Source organism: Lygodium microphyllum, chromosome 26, assembly GCF_053477565.2.
Source record: "Lygodium microphyllum isolate KBCC chromosome 26, Lygodium_microphyllum_v1.1.10, whole genome shotgun sequence".
NCBI classification, from domain to species: domain Eukaryota; kingdom Viridiplantae; phylum Streptophyta; class Polypodiopsida; order Schizaeales; family Lygodiaceae; genus Lygodium; species Lygodium microphyllum.
In genome coordinates, this window is record NC_141160.1 from 95,814,469 (window position 1) to 95,841,827 (window position 27,359).

At 41.7% G+C, this 27,359-nt stretch overlaps 1 protein-coding gene across 1 annotated transcript in view; it reads left to right on the top strand.

Moving 5' to 3' along the window:
* Positions 1–296: 296 nt before the first annotated feature.
* Positions 297–27,359, top strand: part of ATE1 (ATPase E1) — a 33,108-nt gene continuing 6,045 nt past the window's right edge. Inside the window, exons 1-2 of the mRNA XM_087668329.1 lie at positions 297–515; positions 598–644. Coding sequence (XP_087524455.1) covers positions 611–644 — 34 coding nt within the window. The 5' untranslated portion in view covers positions 297–515; positions 598–610. The remainder of the gene's footprint in view (positions 516–597; positions 645–27,359) is intronic.

Genomic DNA, 27,359 nt, shown 5'->3' on the forward strand with positions numbered 1-27,359 from the left:
CTAGTCAAGTTTCCTTTACTATTATTTAATGTCTATTGAAGGCATTGAACGCATCACTAAGTGAGTTTAACGGAAACCTCTCCACCGAAGTTAGTTGAAAATGAAGAAGCATCTATACTATTAGTTAAGGAGAGGTAGGGGGCGGGTGCCACGTGGCAGCCCCCCACCTCCCCCACAAAAAAAAGAAAACGCAAGGGCGGGTGCCACGCGTCCAGCCCCGAGGCGAGTCTAAGCGCGGAACGCCTAGTGCTTATAATTAGATTAGCCCTTAAAGGTTGCGTTTTAGTTGTGAATTCTTGCACGTAGTATAGATTTCTATCGAGTCTCGGTTGTATGATTGGCTCGCCCCCAAAAATTAAGTCCAGTAAACAAGTTTCTTTCGAGCTCTGGCCTGTTCTCTCTATCTTTGAGATAATCTGCATGACCATGGCTCAACTTCTCTCGTCCTAAACTTCTGTCACGCAGTCCGTTGCAGGACCCAGGCCATGATTCTAACGAGCTAGGGCGAACAGCCGGTACTTCTCACTGACGGTTTTATCCTTGAAATGTCAGCAAAACTTGAAAGGTATCTTATTTTTTCACCGCGCGTTTTCGCAGGTTGGCTGTGAAGATGGGAACAAACCCCAAAACGACCGTCTATATTGGTATGTTTTGAAGTCAATGAACGGCATGCAGTGTAATCAGAAGACATGATCGTGTTCAGCATTGAGGAATGCTGGTGTTAAAGTAAATTTGAATGTCGTGCGCGACGTGCTGTTAGCAGATTTCTTTTTTCCACCAGGCTGTTTTAGTCCGTTTCTAAACCTCCAACTGATAGAGACCATAGTATCCCTACCCTATCCAATATTCTATACATTGAGTGTAGTGGAGCTGGACATTGGTGATCTAAGTTAGAGGCTAATCATGAAGCAGGGTTTATCAAGCTGCTAACAAAAGAAACTTCATGTATTTAACTACTCCAACCGCCATAGCTAAGTCAGAAGTACCATGCCCTGTTCTAAGACTTGGCAGTTAGCTGGGGCCAACCATGTGAAATTTTACTACCATGGAGGATTTCTAGTTGCACATCGACTCTCTATGAAATCAGCCTTCCTTCTTGGATAGGGTGGTGATTGAGCCGACTTTAACTTTAATTATAGCAAGCAATGAATTCGCAAAACTGAGAATAGAACTTTACCCACTTAACCTCGGATACTTGACACCCAATTGTTCCCAACAATTGGGACTCCTTTGCTATTTCTTTAGATAGTATTGCTCCATTGAAGTGCATGGCTATATTGGCTGATCTCTCTTCAAATCTCAATACAACAAGTTGTAATAAATGAGCAGCAACTCTTGAAATCAATTTGCCCCTTGATTAGACTTCAATTTGGGCACAAATTAATGTTCAATCTCTTGCATGTGGGCCAAGTCAAATGGGGATGGCGAAAACGTTTGGATTGGTTGTAATTTTCTTGATTGTAGTTGATACTCTGCTGCCCTAGTCTTTGATTAATGAGCATGGTTTTGAAGGTGGTGGAGAAAATCGTAACTTCTACTTAAATTAGGGTTTGATAGTAGTAGATCACTACTCCTCTTGACCAAGGACCGGAAAATTCTAAGCATTGTTGAGTGAATGTTAGAGAATGCAAAAATAAAATTTTAAAAGATTGGCATTGGTTGTTGTCTTGCCAAAACAATCTAACTAGTAGTTGCCTACAACTTTAGACCCTCCAAATACAGTCACTTGTTCCTGTGGACCCTTAGGATGCTATCACGCCTTTTGCCTAACAGCTTCTCTCTCTTCGCATGATGTGAAGGAAACACAGAGTACACGACCACAACAAAAACACAAAGATGTAGATAGTGATGCGCAAAACTCAAACCCTAAATGCAAAACGCAAAACTCAAAAATGCAAAAACACAAACACAAACAAAGAGAGAAGGAGAACTTTGAAGTGAACAAATCAATGCAGTAAATGAATGGAAGAGTATACAAAATGTGTAAGGGCAGAGTGGTGAGTGTTAGAGTGTGACCTCTATCAAAGATGGATCCCAAGTGTTGTAACGACCAGTTGGAGTGTGTAGAAGACCAAAATGTAGATCACCAGAAGCAATAGGATGCTTGGTGATAACAATGGAGATGCATGAGGTTGGTGGCAATGTCTGAAACTGCCAAACGCAACAAAAGAGGTGTCGATTGGGGTGGCTCGCGATGGTTGTCAAATGCAACAGTGGAAGAAGTGCTAGGCAGTAGGCGGCAGCTGGAAGTGCAATTGCCAGGGTTTGGGGAAGTAGATGGAGTGGTAGCAGGAGTCACAAAGGTTGGACAACCACATGGAGGAAGGTTGATAGCGAAGATCTTCATGTGAATGTAAAATACATGCATTACAAGGAATCAAGACTGAATGGGGGCAGCTTGTCTATTTATGGATATGGATGGACTCTCCCAACTTGGGGATTCATAGAAACTCTCTCGAATTGCACACTGGTTTTGTGTTTTTCATTGAATAAGCATGTTTTGGGGCTGTTTAAGAGGCTAATCAACATCATGGAATGCATTTCTTAGCTCAACATCCCCTCTCAAGCCCAAAACAGGGCGAGAGAGGAAGGCCAACCTAGGTTTATCTAAGGTGTTCCACCCCAAAGTAGCCAGGGCATCGGACAAAGGGCGCATGATGGTTGTCTAGCGGCCTACCAAAACTACAGAGGCGATGGATATCTTACTAGGGGAGTCCAAGTAGTCACCCTAGAGAGGCTAGGGCATCGGACAAAGGGCGCTCGTTCAGTGGCCTACCAAGTCCTGCAAAGGTGGATGAAACCACAGTGAAACATGTGGTTGTTGGTTTGCTTAAAAAAAATAAAAATAAAAATAAAGATGTTTAGAGAGATTGTTGGCGGTTGATTAAGTAACTATATGATAGGGGAGAATGAGAAGGGGTGGTTAGGTCCAACCCATCACAAAATAGACAAGTTACCTATCCACTCGAGTGTATCGATGACGAGGGAAGGGGTGGAGTGGTGGTGTGGTGTAAGAACCTCCAGTGGAGATAGCTCAGGATCCGCCCAGGGTTGCTCTGCACAATGAGATGCATAGTATGCTACATGTTGAGAATGCTCATGCATTAGGTGCCACTTGAATCGTGTCCCTCGTGGGAAAATTGTTCACTTGCCCAAGTGTCCTTTACAAAGATGATGAGACCATGCAATACAAAGGAGAAGGTACAAAAGGGGAGGAAAGATTGATATCAAAGTCAAGTGTTGAAACTTGTAGAATACCAAGAAGAGTAGCAACATCCTCTCAACCGTGGATGTCGATGCCGAAGGAGGAAGAGGAGCCGGATAGTGGTTTTCGTGCGATGTTAAAACTTAAGAACCATGATGTGAGGAAGCATCCCAACTAGAAGAACAAGATAGAAGTCACCACCATGATAGCATAAAGAGAGATGTTACATAGCATCAAGAGAGCTGCCGCACAATCCACCTCGGGAGGGGAAGCTTTCATGTTGGTAGAAGAGTAAAACTCCTAGGATGATGAAACCATGAATGGAACGGTGCGCATCCCAAGTCTCCAACCTAGATAGTATTGATACAAACTTGCATATTAGCCTTACACTAAAAACAAAACCCTGCAAAAGAGATGAAGATTTGTAAGTATTGAGGTCTATAGTAAGATGCTCTAATAAAACAAAACTGAAATGAAAAGCTTATTGAATGAAGAATGCAATGATACAAATGTGTATGTGTGTGTGAGTAAATGCAAAGGAAGACTTAAGAATGAAGATCTAAGCCCAAAATCCTATGGGTTTGACTCAATAGTCTTAACACCTAAAAGTGTGAAGATGGAGCGAATCTAAGGATGTGGCCACCATTGCATACGCCCACTAGTAGGACTTTGTCAGTGAAATGCGCGACGAGGTGGTGAGGTAGTCTTGGATGGAGGTGAATGTGAAGTGGATGCATAAAGTGCAATGGGATTGGTACTAGCAAACCAATCAACTAATCCTTTAGTAGTAGTAAAAGATATAGGCTGTTGAGGCAGTCGACGCGCCACATGTCTAGTAGCCACTGGGGCAGATGAAGTAGATGGTACAATAGTGGGAGGGGTAGCCCAACTGGATTGGTGAACCAGAGTGGAGGCAGTGGCAGCAGTCTACTGTGGTTTCCAGGCGAAAGACCTTGGGTCTTGGTTACAACACTTCTCGTCCACATGGCCCGTGTCGAAAACCTATTTTCCTTAGGGAGTTGTTGTCGAATGGATTTTGTTTCTTTGGTTCTATATGAAGAAGAGGCTCCACTTGTTGTGCTAAGAAACACACTTAGTCACTTAAACAACCCCCAAACATGCTTATTTTAGGCTTATTTTAGCCAAAACCCTAAAATGGGGAGCGGATCGAGAGAGTTAAGTGGGAGAGGATCTAGAACCCTAATTTTCTATGAATTGGCAGCCAGCCCTCCACTCTTCCCTTAATCTCGTTTTTGCAGATTTTAGGTGTTTCAGCTTGCTATCGACACCCCGTTCGCGGAGGACATCTCAGCCGAAGCTGTTCATTGCTGTTTCCATCAGTTGGCGCTTGATTTCCAGCCCTCTTCACGCAGTTTGGAGCTGATTTCAGTCAGGCGACTGCTGTTCCTGTGCAGACCTGCTGCCGTACAGCTTGCTACGTCATCATAATCCTGCTGCCTGCGTTTTTAGTCTTTCTCTCTCCTATAGATTGTTCTGCCTGCGTTTTTAGCCTTTCTTTCACTTGTTGCCTACGTTTTTAGTCTTTCTCTCTCTTGCAGGTTGTCATGCCTGCGTTTTGAGTCTTTCTCTCTCCTCATTGCTGTCTGCATCAGATTCAGCTTCTCACTGTTGCGTTTGTTGATGTTCGACATCCGGAGGCTGCCTTGCTGCGATTCGGGATCCATTTGGAGTACCACACACTCTCCAGCTCATTACCCCTGCCTTGATCCTTGAGATACAAGAGTTCGAGGTTGAGTATTCATTCACTGCATAGTGTGTTTGCTGCATGAGCATCGCATTATTTAGTAGTTATATCACTCCATTTATTCACTGTGTTCATTGTCTCTGAGTTACCCTAACCCTAATTGTGTTCTTTTATTAGTCTGTGCTTTGTCGTACGGTTTCTGTTTATGTTTCTGTGTTAGGGTATTTCTTAACACCACTCTTTGATTGGCTTGCCTTTGCATCTTGCGAGTTTTTGCCAATATTGGTTTTTTCTTTTGAAGAAGAGGCAACCAACCCCCTTTGCTTAAAGTAAGGTTGTGTGGAGGCTTTCTTGTGGACTTGATCGTGTAGTTGTGTGTAATGAAAAAATTGACACTCTAAACTCATAGAAAGTCATACAATCTAGGTAGTGAGATAATGTGCTGGACAAAATGAAAGTATTTGTTGGGCAACTTGTTCAAGAAGAATGCGACTTGATCGTCGTCTGACTTTGGGAAGCCAGTAGTGGCAAACTTGGCGAGTAATCGTTGATATTCAGCCAGCTTGACTTTTAGATCATCCCCTTCCTTAATGGAAAACTCTTGAAGCTTAAAATTGAGATTGATACTTCGAGTGCAATCTCGGGCCGTATAGTGGTCAATGAGATGACTCCAATGCTCAGATGCGAGGGAAAAATGTTGTAATTGAGAGTGGAACTTAGGAAGCAATCCCTACATTAACTCAACATGGTTGTGTCATTGTGGACTCTCCATTGGTAGATGAGATTAGGGTGAGCTAATTGAGAGTTCGACATAGACGCTAGACCAATGACGAGGTCCCAAAGTCCTTGAGATTCAAGCACTTGTTGCATGAAGTTTGACCAAGTGGTAAAGTTCGACGCGTTAAAATGAGTATTATCCGTGAAGGGATTCTTGGCTGTTGGAACAAGAGTGGTAGTGCTAGGAGGTGGATAAGGTGTGTAATGGGGGTAGGGTGGATAGGGTGGGGGAGTGGAGTACACTTGGGAAGTAATCTCAGAGTGCTTACCATGCATACGAGAAGTGTGCATAGTGGATTCAAATGTGGGCATGGGCATGGTAACCACATGAGAAGCCCATGGTAGAGTTATAGGGACACGTGGAGTAGAGGATGGAAATCCTTGTGTAGGTGTAACCCAAGGAATGTGAGATGACACACCATAAGCAGAGGATGGAAATCCTTGCATTTGAGAGGTCAAAGGAGGTGGGTGACTGGGAGTAGTGAGGGGGATGCCCATCACAACTGTCCTAATAGGAAATGATGGGTTCACTGATGGAAAGGTGGCGGGAGCTGTGGTAAAGGGTGGAATGTCTTGTAACAAGCCCCATGGTGCAAAGTGGCTTGAGGGTAAGTCGAGGGTACAATGTTAAAGGGTGGGATTTCCTCTAACAATGTATCATGGTGTGAAGGGGTAGGAAAGTGTGGGTATGGAATGGAGAATGAAAATTTGCTAGGAGCGGAAATGGAGGTTCCAATGCCTAGTGTGGAGGATGCGAATATGAAGTGTAATCCAAGGGTTTGGAATAAAGAACCGAGAAAATTGAGGTGTGGGCTAGAAGAGGTGGGTGGGATGGGAGGGATTTGAGAAGAGTATCTTACATGCTCAAATGAAATAGAAGATGTAGATATACCTAATGAAGGATGTTTGCTTTGATAGCCCCCTCTATTGACGTTCACATATAGAAAATCATTCAGATCTTGCACAATAAAAGGAGAAACAAGAGAGGTTTGGATTCATACGACTCAAAGGTGTTGTATGAACTTGACATTGGGCTTGGCTGAAAGAAAGAAGATGGGTGCCAGTTGTCCTAAATGTCGTATGTCCTCCATGATCAGAGAGGTAGCCAACATCACCAACTGGTCCGGATGGTGTAGCAACCCTGGTAGGAGGGGTGTAAGATTGAGTATGCATGATGTGCTAGTACTCTTCAAACTCCTCCTATGTCATGAGGTTGAAATCTGGAACAGGAGAAAACAAAGGTGTAGGTGAAGATGGGGTATTGTCTTCCTCATTGAGTCCATAATGCCTCCTTAGGGCCTTTGGAGAAGTGTGATAAGACATCATGGGGTCTTGAGAAGAAGGTGGTGGAGACATTGTGATTCAGTTACGAGTTGTTTGTGTGGCTTGCACAAAACCTAGCACTCTATAATATGTGCAGGATACTCTTAACAAGAGCACCGTTTTTAATACCATGTGAAGAAATTTCTAGGGTTTGCATTGAGGAAACATAGAGTGTATGACCACGACAAAAACACACAGAGACAGACAGTGACATTCAAAACTCAAACCCTAAATGCAAAATGCAAAACACAAAACTTAAAGATGCAAAAACACAAACACAAACACAAATAGAGAGAGAAGGAGAACTCTGAAGTGAATGAATCAATGCAATAAAGGAATGTAAGAGTGTACAGAATGCTCAAGGGCAGAGGGGTGAGTGTGACATTCATCGAAGATGGATCCCAAGTGTTGTAACCACCAGTTTGAGTATGTTGGAGGGTGTAAAAGACCAAAACGCAGATCACCAGAAGTAGTAGGATGCCTTGTGACAGTAGTGGAGATGTACGAGGATGCTGACGATGGCTGAAATTGCCAAACGTAGTAGAATAGGTGTTGACTGGGGCTAGCGATGTCTGTTAAACATAGCAGTGGAAGAAGCGCGAGGTAGTAGGTGGTAGCTGGAAGGGCAATCGCCAAGGGTTGGAGCAGTAGACAGAGTGGTGGCAATAGTCACAAAGGTTGGACAATCACATGGAGGAAGGTTAATGGTGAAGATATTCACGTGAACACGAAAAACCTGCATAGAAGGGATGAAGACTAAATGGGGGGCAGCTTGTCTATTTATAGATGTGGATAGACCCTCCCAAATTAGGGTTTCACAGAAACTCTCTTGAACTGTGCACTGATTTTGTGTTTTTATTAAAGAAGCATGTCTAGGGCTGTTTAAGAGGCTAATTAGCATGGAATGCATTTCTTAGCTCAACACATGACCTCTTAAATATCATTGGTTTACTAATGGCTGTAACATTATTCTTTTTGACAACATCTATAGTCATGATTTTATTTATTCTCATGTGGTGTAGGTCTAGACTCTAGCTTTGCACGACTCCTATTGACCATGCTTATCATGTTTGATACATGAAGAGCTCGAGCATGGATAGATGGGATTGATCGGTATTGCGATTGGATCCTATAATTGAGCACTATCATAAAGTCTTGGACTTTCATTGCATGACTCTTGACTATATCAATTTTATCCTTTGAATGCCGTGGTTTTATGATAAATCGTCCTCTCTTCATATAGATTTGAGTGTTGTCCACCCTGCATCATTGCTGCATTTGATGTGTACCCGATTTCAGTAATAGGATGTAGCAAGTGTTATTTGATCTAGATTTTCAAACATATTTATATTTTATTCATAAGGTTTAGTCTTCTTCTGAATGTAGCTTTCATTCTATTCACTAATAATACTATTTAAAATTGTCTAGATTTGTTTATGAATTTACTAAACTATTTTCATCCAGATTACCTAATGGTGTTCTACCATCTCGCACAACATTAGATCAAAAGAGAGAGGTATTGCTTGGAAGTCATATGCTTTCCAACAATCCTATAGATTTGTCCTAGAAGTGGAAGATGAGATAGATAAGCAAGCTCTAGGACTACCTTACAAAAGGCTCTATTGAAATGAAGAAGTTCCTGTTGGTGAATCCGCTTTTCTAGCTAAAGAGAAAGATGACACAATGTGCTTCTACATGGATTAAAAAGGTCTCAATAAAGTGACCATGAAGAATAAGTATTCATTGCCTAGTACGATCTCATTGATTGATTTGTGATGTGAAATATTACATCGAGTTTGGTCTAAGACTCAGTTACCATGAAATATAAATAGCCCTTGAGGATGTCTTGAAAATTCTTTTGTGCATGGTATTAGCACTATTAATTTTTGGTTCTAGTTCTTGGGTTATTCGATGCTTGTACAACTTTCTAATAGATGATGAACGATTTATTTTGTCCATATTTGGAAATGTGAATATTTGTCTTTCATTTCATGATGTCATTCTGTTATAAGGACGTGAAATTTTGATGCTTTGCTTAGCATTTGACTAAGTGTTAATTAAATGTGCAAATGTGACATGCATAGGTGATGTGCAAGTTAGTTATTTTACAAGGTCAGGCCAAGGACCTTGAGATGTCAGTGGGTGTCAAAGGCAAAAGTTGTAATAAGTCAGGTACTAGGTAGTACTTGACTTTAGATTTTGGCCTCAAACTATTTTATTATCCATTAATGTGAATGGTGACAATAGAAACTAGGCACTAATTAATTGATTAATTCTAGTTTAAGGGCTAATAAATGCATAGAAATACTTGCATGAAAAATTGGCCTAGCCAATTTAATTATTGGTTGGTATAGTTAATTTTTCAAGCAAGAATTAATAATTAATTTACTTTTTTGAATTAATATTTTAATAATTAATTTAATTGGACTTAAAATTGCCAAAAAATGCATTTAGAAGGCGGCCACTTGGCAAAACTTGCCCATGTATGTGAGAGAAAGACTATTAGAGGTTGGTGGAGCCTCATTCCAACATGGTGGAGGTTGGGAAAGGAAGAGAGAGAGAGAAAGAGAGCTGCTGCTACAAATTTTCAGCCGTTGGTGATTAGCCAAGCCATTGGAGAGTGTCAAAGAGCTTCTGCTAGTTGATTAGGAGGCCATTGAAGGGGTAGGTGACAGCCCGTGTAGGCTGTCTATAGGCAAGTCACAACAATTTTGGGGTCTACAAGGGCAAGTGATTGCATGTGGGGCTCCTATTGATTATGGGTTGTAGTTATTCAGCCATTCTCAGCAGGGCATCATTAAAGTTTAGCCAATTTTGGCGATGGAGCTGTGAAATTTCTGTCACTCTCTTTCTCTCTCGCTTCCTCTCTATTCTCTCAGCTAATTCATAGATTCTCTTAAGAGATCTCAGCCAAATTCATTTTAAGAAGGGTGCAATTGAAGAATTTCTGTTGCTAAAGCCTAATTTATAGTGAAAACAGGGTTTACCAACCACCCTTGGAAGAGTGCTCAGAAACTAGGGCCTAATGCTTGAAATTCAGCAGCTGAAATTCGGCGATTTCAGAGAATTTCAAGAGGCTAGCCAGCCGACATTAAGTTTGGGGTAGAATTGGTCTTCCAAGGGGCAAACTAAAGGCCACTCCCCAAGGAAATCAAGGGGAAAATTGGTTTGAAGGCTTGCTGGTTGCTATGGATAGCAAGATGCATTGAAGATTGAAGTAGATCAGGCTGGATCTCAATATGCTTCCACCTTTAGCAATACAAGTTAAATAAATATTGCAAGGGGTGCCAATTTTTGGGCCCAACTAGGTCCAATGTGCAAGATTAAGTGGTGAAGTGTCTATTTTCAGATTTGTGTATTTTATGCTTGTGGTAATTAGTGTTAAATTAGGTTATCTATCACCCTATCTGAGAAGGAAGGTCGATTTCACATTCTATTTACAATAATTACTTAGAGGATTGATCAAATTTTGATGCAAAATATTACATCTAGATTGATCTAAGACCCGGTTACCATTAAATACAGATAGCCCTTAAGGATGTCCTGAACATTGTTTTTGTGTGTGGTATTGACATTATCAATTTATGGTTCTATTTCTTGGGTTAACCAATGCTTAGCAACATTCGAGTAGCTGATGAATGATTTGCTTAGTCCATATTTGGGAATTTAAATAGTTGTCTTTTATTGCTTGATGGAATTTTTGTTTAAAATAGATACTTAGAAGAATACATCCATCATTTGTGTAGCATATTATGGCTCTTAAGGGGAGTGAAGTCATTTGTGAAATTATCCAAGTATGGGTTTTTTTGCTTAAGCTATTGTACCCATGACATGTCATCTTGCGTGAAGGCATTAGGATTGACCTTGAAAAGGTAAGTTTAGTACTCGAATGGCCTATTCTTTGGACTATTAGGCAAGTTGAATCATTTTTAGGTCTCATTAACTTTTTTAGAAAGTTTATTAAAGACTATGCTAAATTGCTGAAATGTTGACATGTTTGCTTTAGGTTATTTGAAGCAAGAAGCATGTCAATACTGTGAAGATATGCTAGGATTTGCATGGAGAAAACACAGAATCTATGAACATGAGCAAAGCACAATAAATTCAAACAAGAACACAAAAGGCAAAAAGGGAGAGACAAGTCTTTGATGAATGAATCAATGCGCGCATGCGCATGCGCGCGCACACACACACACGTATGTAACACTTACATATATGTGTATATGTGTGTGCATATAATATATATATGTATGTATGTATGTATGTATACATATACTTTATGTATATGTACATACAGTGCATAAGAGTAATGTCCTCTTTGTATGGATCACCTTGAGGGCAATGGGATTACTAAATCTGATGTAGATGCAATAGATTGGAGCTAAGGGTGATGCCATGCAACTGCTGAGTGCCAGCTAGAGCATGGCTATAAAAATAACAAAGATGATACAAAGATTGATGAGATGGAACAACAAAACACAAATCTCTTGGGCTGGAATTAGCTATTGAGGCCGCCAACAACAATAACACAGCAGTTTTGTGCCATATGGTGGCTGGATACCAGGTTGCCCAGTGTGGGATGATGAACAAAGCTGTAGACAGGTCATGGAGCAGCTAGAGATGGCTGTGAACCTCTAAACAACAATAGATGATGTTGATGAAGTTGGTTGCTGAAAATGCAGCTGAGAGATACTGTGTGGTAGTTGGTGACAATAGGAGAAGAATCATCAATAGCTTGGTGGAAGACTTAATAATAGTGGTGGAATGGTTGGCAACTAAGGTGGCTCCTTGGATGATGATGGATTATGAAGGTAATCATGATGGCACTTATCACCAGAGTGATACAAAGGTAGGGCAAAAGGAACAAGGTGCGATGTTCAGTAGATTAAAATTTTGCACCTTAGAATTGATCAGATTGAACGTTTCGCTCAGCAAGCAACTCACGTAAGTTATAAATCACTGAAGCAAATAGTCAGTGTCCAAATGCAACCAACTGAACCCAAATCCAAGTTATAGAGCTTAACATAAGCTTATTTGAGCATAAACAACAATGCCAAGCGTAAATATAACGATGTAGCATATCGGAATAGGATGTAGGCATTCAATGCACAAACATTCAATGTGAATGCTTGCTGTTCAAACTTTGCTACAACATGTTGAGCTATTTGAGCTCTAAATGATCCAAGAAGGTTGCCCAAGCATCAAACCAACATTGGAGTTACAAACTTGCCGCCTAAGCATTATAGGAACCATAGGCATTTGAATACATGCTGCCCACAGTGTATTACAACAGACTTGTCCTGAAACACAGTCAATGGCTGAATGTATTCAACCTCAATGTGTGCCCAAAGGCAAGCCCTCAATGCTTGGGAGGATACCCAACAAACAACCAATGCTGGAGGTAGCCAGGAGTTGGAGATGATTGAAGGAAGCTGAATGGGGGTAATCAAGATAGCTGGAGCAAATCACGCTGGTTGTTTTGGAGGCTTCTATTGTTGCTATGAGGCACAAGTGATGCTTGTTGTTGGAGCTGAAACCATCACTTGAAAGGTCTTGGACAATGCTGGAACAAGATTGGCTGAAGGGAACCTCGACCAGATTGATGCATACCTTAGGTGTGGCTGTCATGAAAGCTTTAAGCAAGCTCTTCTTCCCAGGCTGAATGCATTGTTGAAGAAGCTCTTTAAATGTTGCTTTGATACTAGTTGAAAGGTGGAGTAGGTTTGAAAGCACTAGTGGAAGCAAGATCTACGGAGGTTCAAACAAAGAAGAAAGAGACCGGTATGTGGAAACTTCAACAGTCACACAAGGTAACTTGCCTTTCCTTATTCTATTGCCAAAAAATAAAGAATAAAGTGATAGTAACGAGCGACCACTATTTGCAATGTATAGGTGTGGGGGCAATAAGCACAAGTAAATCTAGGTGATTAGGCATAGGCGACCTTTAAACCCCAACAATTCAGTGTACTAGTCATTGTGAGTTGGTATACAGATGTGTATGGTTTGCACCTAGCCTCTGAAACTATATATTTACAAGGTTGCTAGCATGTATGAAATACATGGAATTTACATTTGGATGTGATATACATTTGCAAGGCATGTATGGGATACATGGATGATATATAGTGTATATTTGTAGGTGATATAAAAGAAGTACAATTGCATAAGTTACATGTAGTTCGGAGTTGATATATGCTATCATGTGATACATCATTGCTATGACATAGTGGTCATGCTTAGTTCATGCATTGCTTTGCCTTGGTAGTTAGAATAGTGTTGGGTTTTGGTATGTGGATACATTTCTCATGGTTTTGATAGTGGTTATGATTCATATGTATGGATTGTAATTTACTTAAGCAACTGGAATTTCACATGCAGAGGGTATGAGCATGGTTAACTGATAGGTGCACATATTGTTTGACTATGATGCTAACATGTATTTCCAGTTGTGGCACAGATGCTTTGACACAGTGTAGTGTAATTGAGGATGATTGTAAGGATTTCAAGGAGGGTTACAAGGATGTGAATTTTTATTGCTTTGCTAAGCATTTGATTAAAAGTTATCAAATGTGCAAATGTGACTTGCTTAAGTGAGGTGCATGTTAAATATTTCATATAGTGGGATCCAAGACCTTGAAATATCAGTTGGTGCCTAAGGCAAAAGTTGCAATGATCTATGTTTGATAGGTATTAGGTGATATTCGTTGTCAAATTTTGGGCTAGACCAATTTATTGCCACTAATGTCAATGGTGACATTAGAGGCTAGGATAATTAATGCTAGTTTAAGGGCTAATAACTACTCAGGGATACTTGGAAGACAAATTGGCCTAGCCAATTTAATTATTGAATGGTGAAATGATTTTTTTGGGTACTAAATAATTATTGAATCAATTTTAAAATTAATATTTTGAAAATTAATTTAGTAAATTAAATAATGTTGGAAATGGAATTAGAAGGTTGCCACATGGCAAAACTTGCCCATGGGAGTGGGAAAAACGTTCTTGGGGGCTGGTGGAAGTTAATTCTAATCATTGTGAGAGAGAAGGAGGGTGTTAAAGAGTAAGGAGATGTTGCTAATGTGATTTGTAGCCACCAAGGACTAGTTCTATAGTAGGCAACAATAGTTTGGAGCCCTTTAGATACAGGTGACAGCAACCCAAGACCCTCTTGGTGCAGGTGATAGCATACAGGAGGGGGTAGTAGCCTTTGTGGTGGTCCTGAGTCTTTGTGGTGGTTTGAGGAGGAAGGTTGGTTTTAGATCTTGAGAAATTAGTGGGTATCAAAGGTAAAAGTTATAGTAAGTTATCCTTGACAGGTACTAGGTGGTACCTAGTCTCAGATTTTGGCCTAGAAGATTTCACTAGCCATTAATGTCAGTGGTGACATTAGGAACTAGGCTTTAATTAGTTAATTGATTCTAGTTTAGAGCTAATAAATGCTTAGGATTGCTTGGATGACAAATTGGCCCAAACAATGTAACTGTTGGTTGGTAAAATTAGTTTTTTGAGTAAGAATTAATAATTAGCTAGTTCAAAGCTAATAAATTGAAATGTCCCCCCTAGGATCCAACTTGCTCACGAGATACGACACAAGCTAGACTCACCATAAAAGGGACTCCACATCAAACTCACCTCCTCGCCGTAGAGCCAAATGGGTTCACCCCCGAGTTTGGGATCTAGTAGGACTACGGGCTATGACCACATCCCAAGGGTTGGCATCCATAACACTACCCCACACCATCCCGATGTACGAATGCGTCAGCCAATGGGCCTAGAGTCCAAGAGTGGTGATCACACAATGAATGTGCTCAATAGGGTCTTGAGTTCTATTTATAGGACTCGGCTGCCCTAGCCCCAAGGTGCCCTCAGTGCATTTGCACCAAGTCACCTCATGACCACTATGATTAGTTTTCCTAGTGCCCATCCAGATGTTTGGGGACATAACATATATGCTTAGGATTGCTTGGATGGCAAATTGGCCTAGCCAAATTTAATTGTTTGTTGGTAAAATTAGTTTTTTTGAGCAAAAATTAATGACTAAATTAATTTTCAGAATTAATGTTCTGAAAATTAGTTCAATTGGGCTGAAAATTGCTGGAAAATGCAGTTAGAAGATTGCGACTTGGCAAAACTTGTCCATACAAGTGAAGGAGATTCTAATAGGGTAAAGGGGCCAGTAAAAGAACATCATGTGGTAACACTACATTAGTTTGTTACAAGTGGGGGCTAATAACAAAACACCTAATGTTGTCTTCATGGTTCATGGAGAAGTAAAGAAGGCATATGATTCTTTGACACGAGTTCAAAACCTGCTTGTTTATTGGTCCACATTTGAATTTTTTGAAAGGCTCCCATGTGTGCTTCTTTAGCAGAAGTTTATTGCAACACAAAATGATATCGACAGCTGTTGCACACAAAAAGAGTGTCAAAATTGGATGAATTTTTCTTTGGACATGCTTCATGAATGAATGACAAGATGTAGCTTGAGGTGCCACACAATTGCCAATTTCTTCTTGAGATTTGAAGCGGTCAAGTTAGGTGCCACTATACTAACCCTCTTACCCTAGAGGTTGTTGGAGCCTCATTCCAACATGGAGGTTGGGAGAGGAGGAGAGAGAGAGCTGTTGCTGCAATTTTCCAGCAATTGGTGATCAACTGAGCCATTGCAGGTTGTCAAAGAGATGCTCCCAAATTGATCAGGAGGCCATTGGAGGCAGTTGACAGCCCATGTAGGTGACATCAATTTTGGGGTTGAGAAGGGTAGGTAACTGCATGTGAGGCTCCTATTGATGGTGGGCTGTAGTCAAGGGCTGCAGTCAATCAGCCATTGGCAGCAGGGCAGCATTAAAATTAAGTCAAATTTGGCAATAAAACTCTGAAATTTCTCTCTCCAGCCTTCTCTCTATTCTTTCAATCAATTCACAGCTTCCCTCAAGAAATCTCAGCCAAATTCAGTCCCAAGAGGATACAATTGAAGAATTCTACTGCTAAACCCTAATTTACAGCAGCAATTAGGCTTTACCAGCCGCCTTGGGAAGAGTGCTCAGATTTCAAGGTCTAGTGCTTGAATTTCAGCAAGTGAAATTGTGGAATTTCAAGAGGCCAACAACCAACATTAAGTTTGGGGCAGAATTTATTATCCAAGGAGTAGATTGAAGGCCAATCCCCAAGCAAACCAAGGGGCAAATTGGTTTGAAGGCTTGCTTCAGCTAGATGCATTGAAGATTGAAGGAGATTCAATTGGATCTTTGTGTATTTCAACCTTTAGCAATACAAGTTAAAGAAATATTCGAAGGGGCATCAGTTTTGGGGCGAACCAGGTATCCAATGTCCAAGATTAAGTGGTAACATTTGCATTTTCAGTTTATGTGAATTTTATGCTTGTTGTAATTTGTGCTTAATTGAGTTATTTATTACCCTATCCAAGAAAGAAGGCTGGTTTTAGTCTCCTTTGAGGCATTCTTTGATACTCGGTCTCTCATCTTCCACTTTAAAGTATTTGGGTGTCGTGTCTACACGTGATGGTTATTGGAAACACCCTAGAATTCCACATTTTTGTTGTTTCATTGTTTTCGTTTTCATTTTCGTTTTTGTTTATGTTTTTCTCATCCTTGTAGTTACTAGACACTCCTTAAAACTCCAAATTTTTTGTTGTTTCCGTTTTTGTTTTTGTTTACGTTTTCATTTCTCTTTCCGTTTCCCTATTTCACATAACTATGCCATATGCATGCTTGATGATAAGATAGGAAAGCTCGATCCTCGCGTGGATTTCTTGATTTATATGGGATACTCCTTTGAGCCAAAAGCCTATTGCTTGTTTGATCCTTGGCTGAAGAAGGTGATTGCTTGGAGAGATGTAGTTTTTGATGAGAGGGCTATTGTAACCAGCCTTCCTTCCGTGGATGGGTGGTAAATCCCTGATTACAACTTAATTACAGCAACAAACAATAAATGCAAATCTGAAAGTACAAATTTATCTACTAATCTTGGACAATGCACATCCGATTGGCCCCAAAATTGGCGCCCCTTTTGGTATTTCTTTAGCTTTATTAAACAAGAAGTTGATTTACAATGGGATTCTTTTGATCCCCTTTGCAATCCAAACTCCCCTTGCTAGCCTGTCCAAAATGACCAGCAAGTTTTCAATCTATTTTGCCCCTTGATTAGACACTTAATTGGCCTTCACCCACTTCATAGATGATGGAAATGCCCCAAATTCAATGGTTGGCTAGTCCTCCACCTGAATTTAGCTGGAATTCACCTTCAATCTTAAAACATCCAAGTCTTGAAGCTTCCAATTTTTGGCACGCTTCCTGAGGCTGTTGCTAAACCCTAATTTTTACTTTAAATTAGGATTTATAGAGAGAAATTTGCAATTTCTCAGCCTCCAAGGGTCCAAATGCTGAGATTTTCGGAGCAAGGCAGTGAAATGACTGGAAGATGAGAGAGAAAGCTGTAGAGAGAGAAAATTCAGAGTTTTGTTGCGAAGAATGACTGAAAATCAGTCAAATGCAGATGTTGCTTTGCCACAACAGCATTAAATGCTGTCGCCTATAGCTGAGACATCCAAATTAGTTGTCACCTTGTACTTGGATGCAATCGCCCAGCTATGGAGGTTTCAAATCTGCAATGGCCTCCTCAAAACTCACTTGTGGCTGGCTGCAATGGCTGAAAATAGGTTGGCCATGGCTGCTCATAGCTCTCCCACATTTGCTACAGCAAGAAATGATCTCTTTGTTCCTCTGCTTCACCTTTTTACCAGCCTGTATGGGAAAGTTTGCCAAGTGGCAGTCTTTCCAAATGGTTTTTCAACATTATCCATAAGTAAATATTAATTTTCGGCCTTTAATGACTGAAAATTAATCTAATAATTATTTTGGTACCCAGAAAAATAATTTGATTGGCCAACAATTAAACTGGCTAGGCATCTTCCACTCCCGAGTCTCTCTGAGCCATCTTTGACCATTAGATTGGCGTTAGGTACCATTAAACGCCTCATCTCTAGTGTCACCAATTGACACTTATGGCCAAATGAATGACCTAGGCCAACAATTGACACTAGATACAACCATGTACGTGTGCAACATAACTTATAACAACTTTTGCCTTTGATATCCCGTGATTTTCTCAGGTCTCGGGCTCGTAAATTTACTCTAACTCCATTTGCACCTCACATATATAACATTTACTTAATCATGTGATTAAAAATTAATCCACATGTTAAGTGAGGTTTCAAAAATACATGTCCTCATGACAGCTATAGTGTCCACTGCATTGGCCTCCGAGTTGATTCCTTAGTCGACTTCATCAAAGATAGTGTCGTCTGAGCTATGTCTACTATCTGCTCTTGATGCACTGACAGAGATTTCTACTCCCAAGCCTCCTTCCAGGGATTACTTGTCTTGTTGGTATCAACAGACCATGCGGGATCCAGAGATCCTTTCATTAGATTCCCTTTGGGAGGGCTCGTGAAGATCTGATCGGCTTGCATCTATTGCCTCATTTGCGTCTGTCTTTACGGCAGATTGAGCAAGAGTGAGGTTAAGGCTCCAAAGAATCCACAATGCCATGAGGTCATGGAAAAGGAGCTTGAGAGCATTTAGCGGGATGAAACTTGGACCTTGATGGATCATTTGGGTCATAAGAAAATCATTAGGACTAAGTGGATGTTTAGAACAAAATTGAAAGTTGATGGAACTTTGGATAAATACAAGGCTTGCTTGGTAATGCAAGGTTTTCGATAGCATGGCATAGATTGTAAAGAGACCTTCGTATTCGTATCCACAATGTAGTTGATATCATTTTGTATGTAAGTCACATTAGTTGCTTATCACAATTGGCCGATCTATTGCTGGACATCAAGAGCACCTTTCTGAATGGTTATCTAGAGAAAAAGTCTTTGTGGAGCAGTCTCTTGGATTTTTTGTTGCAGACCGTAAAGGTAAGGTCTTTCATTAGTGAAAAGCTCTTTATGGACTGAAGCCATAGTAACATGAAACGGGGGACAGGAATGTGTGATGTGGTGGGTGGATGTGTGGGCTATAGTAATAGGGGATGCCCATTTTGTAGCTTTTGTCCTAATCCTATCCCATACCCATACCGTTTGAGTCCCATCCCCATGTTAGAGCTCCCTCTCATGGTAAGAGGGGATGGCGATTCATTATTCCTGTCCTTGTCTCCATTCCCATCCGTGTCCCCAAAACTGGTCCCATGTTACTATGTGTGTGGGTAAATGTATACTACCAAAGAACATATGCATGTGCATGCATGCATACATGTATTTTTCATTGCAGAAAAATTGCATGTCTAATGTGGGCTGATTTGATTTGACTTCATACAAAATATGCTGATTTCTGTCACAAGACTATGACAACTAGTACCTTTTTGTTGATTTCTTTATTACATATTTTATTTGGTTTTTATTTTTGGAAGAATCCCTCTTGAAATCTAAACGCCTGAGTTGCATGGCCAGTATGTGAAACAGACAGGAATGTCTAGTGAGTCAAGACTGGACAGTTAAGGTGCAATATAAGTCTGGAAGAGACTGACGGCACTGTAGATTGACAAGCCTGGAAGAGACTTGTGAAAGTGTATATGGACAAGTGTGTTGAAGAACTAGCCTGGAAGAGACTAGTCCAAAGTGAAGATGGACAAATCTTCAAGAGATTAGTCCATGTGGGGTCTTAGTGGAAATTCACTTTCAGTTGAGCTACATTACAGATTTGGATGTAGCCATAGTCTGCAAAGATGGTCAGAAGACTAGTGGGGATGCATTGGAAGCAACTCCTAAAATTTAGGGAGTTACTATTTTTGGACCCCAGAATTTGTTTGCGTCATTATCTTCGTTTTTGTACGAGGATTAATCCTTTGATTTGTGCCGAGGTCAAATTTTGAACCGAGGATGGAGAATTTTAGATCGAAAGGTTTAAACGGGAAAATTGTTACATGTATGCCATGTGTTACAATTTGGGCATAAATTCCCAAAAGAGAGAGAGAGGGCAGCACAAAAACGAGTTTCAATGCATGGGGGGCTCATTTTGTGATAGGAGCTCTTGAGAGCTGGTCTACCTTGTCTATGAAGCACAGAGGGCTGAGCTTGCTTCTTACTCTCTCTTTTTCTCTCCCTGACAGTATGGTTATGCTGCAGAATCAAGGGCCTTTCTTCTGATTCAGGTACAGCTGTGTGGGAATATGCTGTTTTTGCATGAGGCAAGAGCCTCCTTTCTCCAGGAACAGGAGCAGTTGTATGCTGTCCCAGCAGGGACAGGTGAGGGTGGTAACCTCACCAAGTAAGTGTCTGAAACAGCACTGAATCAGTATTGTTTTTGGACTGTTCAGAGGTTAATTCAGAGCCCAATTTATGTCAGAGTCAAGGGGCACTTCGCCCAGATGATGCAGGACAGTGCAGGGAGTAGTATGAACTGAAAATAGGTGTCAGAACAGGTCCGAACCAGTAATTACAGTGGGCTGAACAGTACAGGGAATAGTATGAGCTGAAAACAGGTCTCAGAACAGGTCTGAACCAGTAATTACAGCAGACTGAAATGGTCAATTCTGCACTCCAACCAGAAGTTTCAGACCTGGGCAGAGTTTCCCCTCTTGGTCAACTTGTTTTGGGTCAGTAATTGTACTGTTATGCTGCCAAATTTCACCCAGAATAGGTGAAAGACAGCCCATTGTACTTTCTCTCTTTAAAAATAAAGAAATACCGCAAGGGGCGCCTAACTTAGGGGCCAACAGGGTGTCTGTATGGCAACAGGAGCATTCTAGCTTCCTGTATTTCTTCTTGATTCTGTGTCTTTAAGTTTAGGTAAAGTGGACGACTGTAAATTGGGTGAAAGCATTTATATATTTTGGTTGTACTTTACTGCCCTTCCCAGTGAACAGGCCGGTTATAGATTTCATATGTGTATGTGTACAAAAGGGAAAGTCTTGGAAGAAGTTCCACAAAAAAACCCACCAAAAAATCACCCCTCAAAATACACACACTCAAAAAAGGAAAAAAGACATTCCCTAACAGTGGATGTGACAAGAGACGGGGTAAGGGACAACCGGGACAGGGGGCCGGCTGTTTGAGATGGACAAGGGGCGTCCCCTATCCCATTTTGGTATATCCATTTGGGACGGCATTTCCATGTTCGGAACCCTCGAGACGGCCGTTCCTCCAATCCTGATAAGTTTCGGCTCAGTTTGAGTAATGTTTATGGTCATTTTTGAGATCAATTTTTGCAACAAGTTTGTGATCAATTTGGGGTCACATTTACAGCAGCTTGTGATTAGTTCTCAAATCAGTAAATGATCAATTTATGATTAACTTATATTCAGATTTCAATGGTTTACAGCTGGTTCCATGGATAACAGCATGCTAGTGAATGCCATTGACAATTTCAACCATGGTTTATGCTGAGCTCATGCTTTACTATGGTTGTGAAGTTAGAACAGTTGAGAAACATGAGTTATGGATGCATCCAATGGGTTTCTAGCAATAGTTTTGGACTGATTTTTAGTTTTATGTTATGTATATGCTAGTTGGAAATTTTTAGCAGGTTTAGGACATGTGGCATGGTTGGACAATAGTGGCCAATGTTGTGACTGTGATATCTTATGGAAATTCTAGTGTAATATGCTTTTCCTTTGGCACAATACAGTGCAATTAAGGACGATTGCAGAGATTTTTCAAAGGGGTGGTGTGTCATGGGGACATGAAATTTTGTTGCTATGCTTTGCATTTGATTAAAAGTTAATCAAATTTGCTAATGGCACTTGCATATGTGAGGTGCAAGTTAATTATTTCACAATGTGAACTCAAGATCCTAAGATATTAGTTGGTGCCAAAGACAGAAGATTTTGACCTATATCAATTTATTGGCCACTAATGTTAGTGATGACATTAGAGACTAGTATTAATTTACTAATTAATGTCAGTCTAAGGCCTAATAATTGCTAAGGATATTTGGAAGACAAATTGGTCTAGTCAATTTAATTATTGGCTGATGAAATTAATTTTTTGAGTGCTAGAATAATTATTAAATCACTTTTTAAAATTAGTGTTTTGAAAATTAATTTAATAAGTTGGATAGTATTAAAAAATGAGATTAAAAAGTTGCCATTTAGCAAAAACTTGCCAATGCAAGTGGGAGAAACGTTTTCAAGGGATAAGTCTAACAGCATGTGACGGTTGTTTGGAGCCCTCTAGGAGTAGGTGATAGCAGCCCAAGGTCCTTGTGGTGTAGATGACAGCATACAGGAGGGGGCAACAGTCTTTCTAGTGGTCCTAAGCCGTAGGTGACAGCTTCCATGGCTGTTTGAGCAGGGCAACAATAGTTTTCTATATTTGTCATGATGAAATTCTGAAATTTCTCTCTCTACAACATTCTCTCTCATTCCCTAGCAGCATTGTTCAGTAGTCTAAGCTATCATAGGAAGAGATTTTAATCAATCTCCGTTGTAAACCCTAATTTACAGCAGAAATTAAGGTTTGACAGCAACCTTGGAATACATACTAAAATTGACAGCCTAGGACTTGAATTCCAGTAGTTGAAATTGAGGGATTTTAGGGAGATTCAAGACAACCAATATGAGATTTGGGGCTGAATTTGTTTTTCAAGGAGTAGGGTGAAGACCAATTCCCAAGACCATTTTCAGTTAGAGAGTGGTTGGCTCTAGATCCACCATATTTGCAATAGCTCCCATGGCAATCTCCTAGGGCAGTATCTATTCTTTCATTACCACACATACCCATATATTTCCTTCATTGTGGACACCCATGGGTGGTTAGAATAGTTTGTTTGTTTTATGCTAAGTTGGGTCACTATGATTTAAAGTAAAAAAAAAAGAGCCCGATGTGGTTCCATCCATGCTTGCTAGTCCTGGTAGACCATTGGGTAGCCAATGAGCACCTTTTGTCTGATGCCTTGGCCCTTGTGGGGTGATCACTTGGAATCTCTTGATAAGATAACCATCGCCTTTGTAGTCTTGGTAGGTCATTGGGCAATCAACAAGCATGCTTTGCTTGATGCCCTAGTTGCTATGGGGTGGGGTGCTTGTCAGAGTGTAGCGACGCGGAAGCATAGGACAGAGACTGAGAGAGTGAACACAGAGAGAAGAGAGAGAGAGGAGACAAAGACATAGAAAATCTGCGGTGCAGTATGTTATATAGGAGTGCAGAAATATACACGAATGCAGAGTAAATATTTGTGTGTGTCTCCGCCTTGGGATCCTCAATCTTTGTCAGCCCGTACGCTATCAGTCTTAGCAGGCCAACTCTATCAGATATCAGATCAGACTATATGAACGTGTGCCACAAGCTGACTATAAATAGCCAGAAAAAATAGTGCCCAGCACCAGGTTGGTTGCAGTAAATGCAGCCGACTGCATAAAATAATGATAAAAACTGTCTGACTAATCAAATTGTTGTCTGATTGATCAGTCAACTGACGTGGCACCTATCCGACTGTACTGCCGATTGACGTAGCACTCTGCGCTGTCCGTACTGTACTGCCCGCTGACGTGGCACTTTGCGTTGTCTAGGAAATGACTCGCTAACACCCCCTCTTAGAGGCTGGACAGGTCAAGAGAGTGAGGGATCTGGCATGTCTCCGAAAGAAGAGCGTGGGGAAGCGCCTTCCTGAACAAATCTGCAAGATTATCCCCCTTCTTGTAGTACTCCACATCAATGGTCCCATCCAGAAGCATCTCTCGAATGAAGTGATATTGGATCTCAATGTGCTTCGTCCGGGCATGGAATACAGAATTCCGTACCAAGGCAATGCAACTCTCATTGTCGCACGACAGAAGAGTAGGACGAGTTTGGGGGCATCCAAGCTCCTCCAACAATCTTTGAAGCCACATAACCTCATATGTGGTGGAAGTCGGAGCCCGATACTCCGCTTCAATAGAAGAAAGGGCTACCGTGGGCTGCTTCTTGCTACTCCAAGAGATAACACTTGTACCCAAGGTAAAACAGTAGCCTGTAGTAGACCGCTGGTGGTCCACATCGCCAGCTCAATCCGAGTCCCTCCAACTTGCAAGAACAAGATTGGAAGCATCTGTACCTGCTGGATAAGCAATCCCTAAGTTAGAGGTCCCCCGCAAATACCGAAGAATCCTTAGGGCAACTTGCGAATGCACGTGTTTGGGTTCACTCATGGAGCCCACCAAAAGACCCACAACAAAACAAAGATCAACATGAGTGTTGAGTAACCAAATCAAGGATCCAATCAACAGTTGGTTGGAGAAGCATTCGTCAAGGGAGAATCTGAGTGTAAAGTGGTCTTTCAGTTTGGATCTATAGGAGTAGAAATGGTCCGACAAGTCTCCATCTCAAAAGTCACCAAGAGCTCTTGAATGTATCTCTACTAAGAGATGAAAATCCCCCTATGAGACTGATAAATCTCGTGACCCAAGAAGAAATGAAAAAGCCCCAAATCCGTCATCTCGAACATCTGATGTAAAGCTGTCTTGGTCTCTTGGACCTTCTATGCATGATCCCCTATGAGAATCAAATTATCAACATACAACACAAATAACACACGACCAGCCTCGGAAGTGTGCACACGAAGCTCAGCCTTGGAGCGCTGATATCCCAACTGTGACTGAAGAAACGAGTTAATCTTCTCGTTCCATGCACGCGGTGCTTGCTTGAGGCCATACAAGGCCTTTTTCAATCTATAAACTTTCCCATCTGAGGATCCAAAGCCAGGAGGCTACTCAACATAGATCTCCTCCTGTAAGTCACCATTGGGAAAGGTCGACTTCACATCCAACTGATAGATAGGCCATCTCCTACGGCCAGCCAAGGCAAGAACAACTCGAATAGTCGCCATACAAGCAGTGGGGGTAAAATTATCATGGAAGTCAATACCTTTAGGAACAAGGCAAGCCTTGTGCTTGTCCAAAGAACCATTGCTAAGGTACTTGGTCTTGAAGACCCACTTGACGCTAGTCACCTTGTGAGAGGGACGAGGCACAAGAGACCAAGTGTCATTCCTCTCAATAGTCTCCAGCTCGGCTTCCATAGCTTTCCGCCAATGGTTAGGCTGCAAAGCTTTCTTCACTGATGTGGGCTCTCGAACTTGCATAACACTGGTCATCAAACAATAGTTAGAGCAAACAAGCTCCGTAGAATGTGTCTGTTTCCTCCGTGACCTTTGCGGTCCATCCTGCGGTTCCCACTCCTCAGGGACCCCCTCGATCCCTGAATCTCGGAGTGTGTCACGGGCCCAACGAGGAGGAGGCTGACCTCTCCTCATTGCTCTCCATCTGCTGAAGACTCCGGAACATCCACCGGCGGAAGCTCCATTGGGGTGATCGGTAGAAGAGAAGACTCTGAATCAGAAGAAGAATCTCCATCAAGAGGCTCTGGCTCCAAAGGAACTATCTTGGGAGCCCAACTCTCCTCTAGATCTCCAAGGACGGGATGCTTCTCACTTCCCTTTGTGGCCGGAACTTCCACGAACCGTACATCTCGGCTCGTGTAGACATCCCTCTTGACAGGATCAAACAGACGATAGCCTTGGGACTGGGAGGTGTAGCTAACAAAAACCGGTCATCGGGAAGCTGCCTCAAACTGGTCACGTTGCGTCTTCGGAATGTGCACATAGGCGGTACACCCAAAGATCGTGAAATAAGAGACATCATGCTTAGTCCCAAAGTAAGCCTCAAAAGGTGTCATCCTGTCAATGGCCGAAGTAAGAGATCAATTGCGGATGTGAACTGCGGTGGCTACTACCTCGGCCCACAAAAATTAAGGTGTCTGTTAGTGCTTCATCATGGTGCACGCCATCTCAATCACACTTTGATTCTTCCGCTCCAAAATGCCATTCTCTTAAGGTGTTTTGGTACTAGCATACTCCCGCTGAATGCCCCTATCTGCACGAAAACGAGCAAACTCATTAGGCACAAATTCACTACCCTTGTCTGAGCGCAAGGTCTTCAGTCACTGGCCAGATTAGTTCTCGTCATAGAGAAGCCAATCCTTGAAGTGGGAGAAAGCCTCCGACTTCAATGTCAAGAAATAGGCCCATGTCATCCTGCTGTAGTCATCTACGATCAACATGAAGTACAAGCTCCCCTTTAGGGACTCGGTCCTTATCGGGCCACACAGATCCGTAGATGCAAACTCCAAAGGTGAAGTAGACTGTGTCGAAGCTTTGGTGGGAATCGCATCATGATGTAGTTTCCCATGAATGTAGGAGACACATGGCTGATGGCTCACCACTATGTCCGGCAAACCTTGGACAAACGATCCTCGCGACGCCTTCCGAAGGTACTTATAGTTCAGGTGGCCAAACCGAGCATGCCATAGCTTGGATTGTGACTGAGAGGTAGGAAGAAGAGAGGTAAGAGCTGTAGAAGACTTCAATTTGTAGATGCCATTCTCCTCATACCCAGAAGAGAGAACCTTTCTTGATCCACGATCAAGGACTCGAACAGCATCACTGTCAAACTCCACCAAGAGGCCAAGAGAACAAATCTTATGGACCGAAATCAAATGATACCCTAAGTTTGGCATATGCAACACTTCGGAAGTGTGGGTACCACCACGTCCATCTGAAATTAGTTGCATCTCACCCTGCAGCAATAGACACAAGAGCTGTCTCCAATGAGAATCTACCCATGCAAAGGTCGCAAATGGGCAACACGAACGGGAGGAGTCATGTGCCGTGAGGCACCACTGTCTACGATCCACTCTCGAGTCTAGGGAGCTGTCATTGCAACATCGGAAATCTTCGGTAAAGAGTTTTCAATGACTGCTAAGTGTAGAAAAGTAGTTGATAAGGGTTCAACCACCGCTCCAGAATCCTTCTGTCCTTCTTCTTGGTGTCCTTCTTGTCTTTGTTGGGGCAATCCTTCTTCCAATGACCGGTCTTATCACAAATATGGCAAGTCAAGTCCTTCTCCTTGTCCTTCTTGGATTTGTTGTCCTCCTTCTTCTTTTGGTTCTTCCCCTTCTTTTGAGAGGCTTGACCAACCAAAGCCTCCGATTTGGAAGCATTCTGTTCCTTCAACTGTTCCTCTAGGTCCAAGACCATAGAAACCAACTCTTCACCGAAGAGTCAACTCCTGCCTTGATGCAATAAGAGTGGAATAAAAGGTACCGAATCGTGGCGGTAACTGGGACAACAAAGTGATCGCCATGTCTTCAGAGGAAATAGGCTTTCCCACATTTTGAACCTGCATCTGAAGTTCTTGAAGCTTGTTGATGTGTTCCCGAAGTGAAGAAGGCTTATTCACGTATAAGGTCTACATCTACACCTCCAAAGAAACCCTCTTCATCAGGGTCATCCGGTTATACATTTGGTTGAGCTCTAGCCATATCTTTCGAGCCACCGTCAAGTGCTCGATGTG